The following is a 9,098-nucleotide window of genomic DNA, read 5'->3' as shown; positions in this document are numbered from 1 at the left end:
ATACATTAAAAATCGTATAAAAAAAATGACGAGGTTAGTAAATTCATTCGAGTTATTAAGTACTTTAAAAATAGTTGAAAAAAAAAGAAGATATTTGATAAAGATTATTCAAATTAACCGGCTACCCAACTAATGTTGCTGGGAAAAAGGTCAATCATAGCTCGATGTGAATGGAAGGAGATGCCAATCTTTTCCCACATACATTAAAGTCGCTCTAACTGCAGCAAGTTGTTAAACTGCATAGATGGAGGTGAATACTTCACTCAGGAAGGAAACGCTATTCGGTAATGAGGAGAAAAAACTCGGAAACGGACGAACGGAAGCAATAGGTAATCCAATACTAACAAGAATGAGGACTGTAGTTCTTAATGACAACAGCAGACAATAAAGGAAAAAAAAAAACTTTGCTTAAGAGAAATTTTCCAAATTATTCTCTCATTATGATATAATTTTAAAGCAAGAGAATTAAGTCGGAGAGTATAACGTTAGAAGGAAACTAAATCTAAATTATCTTTAGAGAAATTTCACAATCTAAAACTTAGCAACCTTAGTTCGATTCCGGCCTGAGCGATTTGTTTTATTTTTCTTGGTAGTACCTGATAATCTTTTCACAGCCAGAAACTAGTTTGAAAAAGTAGTGAAAAAGATAAAAAATATACTTGGAGAAGTTTGTCGGGGGGGTGCGGTCAGCAAAGAACAACATAAATAAACAAAACCATATTTATTTATTTTATGCCACGGATTTGTTTATTTATGTTGTTCTTTGCTGAACGCACCCCCCGACAAACTTCTCCAATCATTAATCTACGGTCAACTATCTACACCTCATTATAAAAAATATACATTCACGAAAAAAAAGACATAAGGTGGAGGTATTCCTTAAGATTGTATTTATATATTACAATACAGAAAAATTTCAAATGTTCAAGATCTAATTTAAAATTAATGAATCATCACAACATATAATTTAATTCACTTTCGCCATACATAGTTTTGCCTTAAAAAATGTTTTTAATGATAATATCTAAGCACCCTGAAGCTTGGGTTGAACACGATTGTTTAATAAATGCGTAGCATGGCAAGGCTCAGAGACTTTAGAAAATCTATTTAATATTTCAGATATTAAGAAAAATAGTAATTATAAACGCTAAGCGGACAAGAAGGTTCAATAACGACACTGCCAATAGCTGTCTACAAACATCTTTCCACTAATCTCCCTTAAATATCTTTAACGTACAGTTTACCTAAACATTAAACATACATACATACATATATATTTTTTTAAATTATACTTTTATGCAACAGTTGAACATTCAAGAAATTATTCATTGGACTACCATATTTAAAAAAAAAAAATATTTTGAAGATCTACATCTTTTCGAAGGATTTTTAATTTAAAACAGTCATGCTACCGAAGTTTGTCATTGTAAATTTATTGGTGAAGTAAATTTTTCAATTTCAATCTTATATCAGGACCGAATTTACAACGTTAGTCACTCAATGTTCAATTGTCAATCAAGTTAATTCAATGTTATTCATTTAATTGTAGGATAAATGTTTTAGTATGGTAAAACTCGTTAACTCAAATTATTTTTTTTATATGTATATATAGTTGACCGTAAAAATATATATGTAAGAAGATGGTCAGGGCTGTGGTCAAAAGAAAAACAAAAATAGTTTACAACTATTTATTTTCTGACGTTTCACCGAACTAAAAAGATACAAAAAAATGTGTCTTTTTTAGAGCTCCGTAGATATTGCATTATATTATATAAATGTATATATAGTTAATCGTAAAAAAATTAGCCCTGATGAAGCCCTTCAAAGTGGGGCGAAACGTCGGAAAATAAATAGTTGTAAACTATTTTTGTTTCTCTTTGTGACCGCAACCCTGCTGACCATCTTCTTATATATAAATTTAATTTTTTATTCGAATTTTATTTTCCTTATTATTCAATTAAGTTAGTATGTATTATGGTATGATTGTGTACTTACATCCGGTATGCCTATTTTCCTTGAGTGTGGCACAATGTATTATTCGAATAAAAGTTTAAAAAAAAAAAAAAATATATATATATTTTTTTTTTTCAGAAACACAAAGTACCCTTGTACCCTATAATGAATGAACTTTAATCTTCGAGACTATTCATTCTCTGCAGAAAATTAAAAAGTAAATTGTACTAATTTTGGTGCGTCCCACCAAATCCTTAAACTCCACCAAAGAATATTATAAAAATCTTAAGTTTGGCGACCAAATCTACAAAAACCTAGATATGAAAAGCCAATGAGAGCTTTATGTTAGAACAATAAGAGATCCGCCCTTTTACCAGCCAAGTATGGATAAGCCCAAACAAAATAGCCAAATTAATTACCCTTCTCTTACCTCTTAGAGAGAGAGAGAAATACTTTATTTATCTATGCTGCCTAAATACATTAGGTTGCTATCTCACACAGCATACTTCTCAATCCGTAATCGGACATATTTACATTACATAATCATGGTATAATCATAAAAAAAGATATACAATAATAGGATATAATAAACAATTTTTTTCACCACTACAGTTTCTTTTTACAATCCATTTCGGTCTGTACAATCAATACAAATGTTTCACTCACTCCCATTTTTCCTTCTCAAACAAAATTTAATAACACATACCTTGACATTGCTTCTCGCAGAGCTCCCGGTCGAAGTTGGAGCCTTGGCCGGACTTGTTCCCGATGGAGGGGGTGCAGGGGAAGGAACAGTTGCGGCAGGTGTTGTCCGAGCAGTACTGGTACTTGTCGCAGGTGATCTCCCCGCAATGCTTCACCAAGATGAGGCCGTCCGACATGACTGCTGTCGGCAGGAGCCACACCAGCCACCACCTGTCATCAAAACAAAACTTCATTTAATGATGAATTAAATAACACGGCATGATTAGGTTAACCACAATACTAGTAGGAAGAAAAGCAGGAAGGTAGGAACGACGGAGTTATATCAATAAAAAAACAAGTGAAACAAAATGGCATCCAGATTCATCACTAAACATCATCAACATTTCTTTTTATCTTCCCCAAGGATCTACCAACCTCTTGTTTCCAGATATTTCTCTACATCGGCTTGAACCTCTTCTGTCCATCTCAATTATGGCCGCCTTATCTTCCTTTTTCCTTCCATATATAAAAAAAAAACATTCACTTTACGGAATGCTTAGCGCTCCCTCCATAAATTATATGATACAACACTGCATTGGGCCTCGACTAGTCATTCCTAAGATTTTTTTAACAAATATGCCACACCCCTGGTGCAAAATAAAGCCCGCCTTTCTAGCTTCACTTTTCCTGCCAGCTTACTTCCTCCATTATACTTCTCTAAGTTTGTGACGGAAAGGAAGTGTGGGGTTATAGGATCTTCTGGTGGCGTGAGCAAAGAGGTAGTGTAAAATTGATACCGACAGTGATTATTAACATTTTTATTTCTCTGGACTATATTTGGAATTCTCGCTTACCTCAAGCTTTTGTAATAATGTGCCTGCAAATAAGGTGACAAATTTTCTAGAAATTTTATCAAGTTTCTTTAGCATTAGACCAAGACTATTATTTCTAAAGATAAAACATTTTTTTGTAATATGAAACATATTTTGATATCTTTCTTTTTTATTCTAGATTATATTAGCCTCAAATATTGAGAGTAAACCAAAAAGATAAAATTAAACTTGGGGAGTAACAAATAATTTTTGTATTTCTATCTTCATGATTTTTATTTTGATTTTTTAAGCAATATTTTAGCAAGTTAGGAGATAATATTCTACTAAATAGTGTGATTGTATCGTGATGATAATTTTCGACTAATTTGTGTGATAGTATCAAGTTTTAGACTGGAAGTCATGTTCCAGGACTATGTTTCTAATGCTAAAACATCTTTTATAACATTAAACATATTTTGATATTTTACTTCTCTTCTTCTTCTTCTTCTTTTTTTTTTTTTATCGCAGACATTACATTAACGTTATAATTTACTTTTAAAGAATAACAAGAAACCTCGAGATTAATTGAAAAAATATTATTTTAAAAAATGTCACAATTTCTATTATGCATTTTTGTAACATACTTTAGAGTTCTGCATTTCACAATAATTTATAATTTGAGGAATATTACTATCCTTCATCTATTCAACAATCTTCTTTTATATAATTCATTTAACTCCTCTGGTCCGGCCATTATTCTGTCATTAAATTTTCTAATTAATGATTTTAGTCATTATTATCAAATTCACAATTAAGTTTTGTTTTTTTTAATTTGTGAATTTAACAATAACTATAAAACAAGATAAAGAACATTAGTGTAATTGTTAATTTATAAAATTAATATAAATTGACGATGATTTTAAAGCAGTGTGTAAAGCAAAAAAAGCCTAAAGATATTATTATTTTATTTTTCAAATTTTTGTATCTATAAAATGTGTTTATTACTAAATATCCACAAATTAATAATGATTATTATTAAATAATAAACATAATACTGGAAAAATTACTTTCATACGGCTATTTCATTAACAATCATATTTAGAAATAAATCTCCATATTTTAACATAATGTGTTATTATTTCTATTATTTGTAAATATTGACGTATATGTAAGGGCCTCAAACAGTTTGAATTTTTAACAAAAAAAATATCTGGATTGAATATTCCTTTATTACGGTATAAAACCACTAATCATCCGCCATTTTGAAACAAAAGGAAGGTAATTATATCGTGATCCAAAAGTTAATATGGATTAAAAAATGACTTGATTGCTGAATAAAAAAAGAAATTGGCTAAATAGTCTTTGAGAAAAAAAGTTTAATTAGTTTATTAGAAATAATTAACAAAAATGAGCATAATTTACAGTTTCAGTGAAAAATTGATTAAGGATAAAAGCGCTTAAAAACACGCACAAAAAAAAGATTAACTACTGAAATACCCACTTTCTGATCTGATATTCAATTATAATAATTGTATGAACATGCGCCAAAACTTAAATTGAGACATTTTTTTGCCAATATCAACATGCAAAAATTTTGACATTTTTTCAGAAAATTAGGTGTTGATAAAAAAAAATTGCTAAACTTATAAAAATGGTGTAAAAAAGGCATAGAACGTTTTCTAAAAATCGGTTGGCTTAGAGAGAATTTCTAGACAATCGTCTTATGACAAAATATGTGAGAGATTGGATTCAGTACCTTAAAATGCGTTTGAAAATCGGGAATTTTCCGGCTTCGAGGAGGGAATGCGGTTTATATAAATTTTCATTTATCCAAAAATAAGGAAGAAGCAAATATGCAGACGCGAGGATTAATGGATTAGTACATTCGGAGCTCTATATCTTAAAAACTACCAACAACACTAGAAAATCTAAGGGAACATTATTTAAAGAAGAGTAAATTTGCTGAAATATTAGTCCTAAAAGAGTTATTTACGTATAATAGTTCTCGAGATATAGCTTTTTAAACAGCAAAATTTCTTAAAAATCTACTGAAAGATTAGTAGTTAGTTAATTTATTTTGAGAAACCTATATCTCAGGAACCTAGTTTAATGGACTATAAAGAAGTTTATGAACTTTACCTTCGTAGGTAGAGTAGTTTTCATGATATTTGCTAAAATAAATTGATTTACAGTTGTGCGGACAAGAAATTTGATTTATGAAAAGCTTCATTTCCTTATTATTTCCTTATATTCACATATGAATATAAATTTGGCAAATGAAAATTTGTCGGAACAACAATAAAACAATTTATAGTACATAAATATAATAGAAGATAAACATCATAAACTACATTATAGCTCATTAAACTAGCTTTAATTTTAGTGCTAATAGACATCTGTACGTCAAATGGTTTTTGAGATATAGATTTTTCAAAATAAAGTCGCTAACTACTGATCTTTCAGTACGTCCCATACAACATTTTTATGAAATGTTGCTTTTTAAAAAGCCATATCTCGAGAATTATTGGACGTAAATAACTTTATTAGGGCTCTTATTTTGGCAAATTTACTCTTCTTTAAAAGACGTACTCTTAGGTTTTCTAGTGTTGTTGGTAGTTTTTAAGATATAGATCCCCGAATGAAGAATTAAATTTTTTTATCGCTTTGAAACAGCCGCCATTTTTTATTTCCCCTACCTATACTTGGCAGACTCATCAATTTTGACTATTAATTATAGATAGTTTTCATTAAAGTAACCCAAAATTGGGGTGAGATAACTGCTCTTGTTCTAGACCTTTTGAAAAATCAAAATATACGCAATTTTGGAATAAAACATTGATTACATAGATTAACATGACGACTTCCCTCATAGAAATAGCGCATCTTGGCAATGAAGATGATAAAATTTACAAAAACATATTAGGAAAAATTAAATTATTGCTCAGCGGTAGAGTGATACATTTTTAATTTTTTTTTTTCCATCCAATAGATAGCTCAGAACTGAACTGATGAAGAAATTTATATTCAATTATCTGTGAACACAAATCTCCTGTGTCTCTTTTTTAAATCAAGATTAAAATTAAATTATAAAAAAAATAATAGCACGTAGGAATACCACTTAACATGAAAATGTTTCTTTAAATTTATCATATTAAAGAAAATGAATAAGGCAATACCGAACCGCTATGCTTCATTTTATCTCTGAACTCATGTGTTGACCCGTAAAATAATTTCACATAAATTTATTGGTAAAAGTATTACATATAAATTATATACAGAACTACTGAATTGACGGTAAAGATAAATTATTTATGTTTACTGCTTTGAGATCCCTGGACAGGGTATTTTTTGAAAGGGAAAAAAGTGCTTTGGGTCTTGATTCCTACGCCACAACCTCAAGCAATCGACAGAACCTCTCATTCTTGGGGTGACGTTTGGAAAGATGATGTTTATTTAGGATCTACAAAAAATTTAATTAAAAAAAAAGAAGATAAGAATTGTGTTTTTCTTGACTAACAAAATAATTCTTATAAGAGGAATAATTTTGGGATTGCTTCAACACATGTAAAAACTTTCACAAAAAAGATGAGACATAGTTGCAGTTATGTTTTTCCTCTTAAAATCATTAACACTTGCGTTCAACAGTTTGATGATAGTTTTGTGAAGAGAAGGTAGTGTGGAGCTATAGCCTAATGTGAGCAGAGAAAATTATTTACAATGGATTGCCAAAAAAACCCATAAAAAGACAAAGAAAAGAAATTTGGAAAATTGAAAAAGGTTGATAACTTTCAGAAACATAATTAAAAATGCTCAAATTTTAATATTTAACTAGAATTATTGTACAAACTTTGCAAACTACTTAAATTTAACTCTTTTATGTGCCTATAATCGATCACAATTTCAAGAAAAGGCCAATATCGAGAAATGGTATAAGAAAGAACAAAAAAAAAATGACCTAGAGCGAGTTTTAAAATATTTTATTTCCTTGGGAAGAGTAGCTAGACAATCCTATTATGACGAAATATATGAGGGGTTAGAGATTTAGTACCTAAAAAATAAATTCAAAAATCGGGATTTGCCCGGAATGCATGCAGGAGGAGAGGAAGTGGTTTATTTACATTTTGATTTAACCAAAAATAAGGATTAAGCAGATATGCCGGGAAAAGGATAAATAGATAGTTTGATAAATCAAAAAGTACGTAAATCACTTTGGAATTAATCATTAGTAATATCGTTTAACCTAATGGCTTTCCTCAATGGAACAACGCGGATTTCAGGTTTCGTTAATTGAGATGGAACGTATATTGAGTGTTTGTATTGATAATCAACAAAGTATATTAGGAAAGAAATATTAATTCTAGAATACGAATTATTTTTTATAAAATTAAAAATATATTGTTTTCTGATGTTTGTGTATTTTCAAATATGTGCCATACTTTGGAATTAATCATTAACAGTATTGTTTTAACCTAACGACTTCCCTCACAGGAACAGCGCGGATTTCAGGTTTCGTTAATTGAGAATCAACAAGGTATATTAGTAAAGAAATATTAATTCTAGAATACGAATTATTTTTTATAAAATTAAAAATATATTGTTTTCTGATGTTTGTGTATTTTCAAATATGTGCCATAAATCAATATTGAACCATTAATGAATTAATTAAATTAAAAATTTATCTCAAATATCCTATTGAGCTTTGAACTGTATTATCATTGAACTAGTTGCGGGGGGCGCCTACCGATCTTAGATAATAACAGGTGTCTCAAACCTAGCTGTTGCAACGATAACTTTTCGACAGGTAGCGCTGAGGTTGTCCCTGTAAAATAGTATGAGTACCACGTGCTAATGATTAGGTTACCTCAGTGCACCAGTCTTTACAAAAAAAGTATAATCATATTATACAGCACCAACATCAATGAGAAACCGACGTGGGCAGCTGCATGAAGTAGACTAACCGCTTTATTTATTCCTGGCCAGGTTTATTAAAAACATTACTAGTAAAGCATGGACAGTTAAGGTAGTGTTTCATTTGATTTTTGTAAATAATACATAATTTTTCCTTGATTAATCGTGCACGCACTATAGTAGTTATTAATATATTAGTTCATATTTGTTTCTTAGGTTAGGTTACTTTCATGTATAAGGAAGCATGTTTATTTTTATCATGATTTTATTTTCTTGTATTTACAATAAAAAGGTGTTTTTGTTTAAAGTGTGTTTGTTGATTTCCCTTGGAGCTCACCTAAGTAAAATAGAAGTAACAATAAAAAACGAGGTAACAATAAACTCTTTTAATTAGTTAAAAAAAACTTTTTTGTTTCTGACTAAATTATAAGATTTTAATAAAAATATAAACTGCTAAGATTTGCTGCTCATCTATATAATATATTCATGGATGTAAATGGACTTCCTACTAAATTAAGAAAGAGGAAGTCAATTAATCTTTTTGAAAATGTAAAATGTGATATTATCTAGAACAAAATAGGCTAGTGTGACACTTCCGCTATCCCATCGCGGTCGATACAAAAAAAATAATCCAGGATTCCAATCCCTTGCTTCATCTATAAAATTAAACCTCATTCATAGTTTATGAAACTATTATCCGTATGATTGTGGAGTAACTCTTCCCAAACAATTTCTTTTCTT

General features: G+C 29.8%; 1 protein-coding gene across 2 annotated transcripts in view; it reads right to left on the bottom strand.

The window, feature by feature from the left end:
• Positions 1 to 9,098, bottom strand: part of grnd (grindelwald) — a 121,536-nt gene that overhangs the window by 17,021 nt on the left and 95,417 nt on the right. For both annotated transcript variants that reach the window (XM_014427435.3, XM_067048195.1), the window contains exon 2: positions 2,660 to 2,868. In XM_014427435.3, coding sequence (XP_014282921.1) covers positions 2,660 to 2,868 — 209 coding nt within the window. The remainder of the gene's footprint in view (positions 1 to 2,659; positions 2,869 to 9,098) is intronic.

Source organism: Halyomorpha halys, unplaced genomic scaffold, assembly GCF_000696795.3.
Source record: "Halyomorpha halys isolate HHAL.00 unplaced genomic scaffold, Hhal_1.1 Scaffold30.1, whole genome shotgun sequence".
NCBI classification, from domain to species: Eukaryota; Metazoa; Arthropoda; class Insecta; order Hemiptera; family Pentatomidae; genus Halyomorpha; species Halyomorpha halys.
Note: the sequence above shows the minus strand (reverse complement) of the source record. Positions and strands in the feature narration are given on the sequence as shown.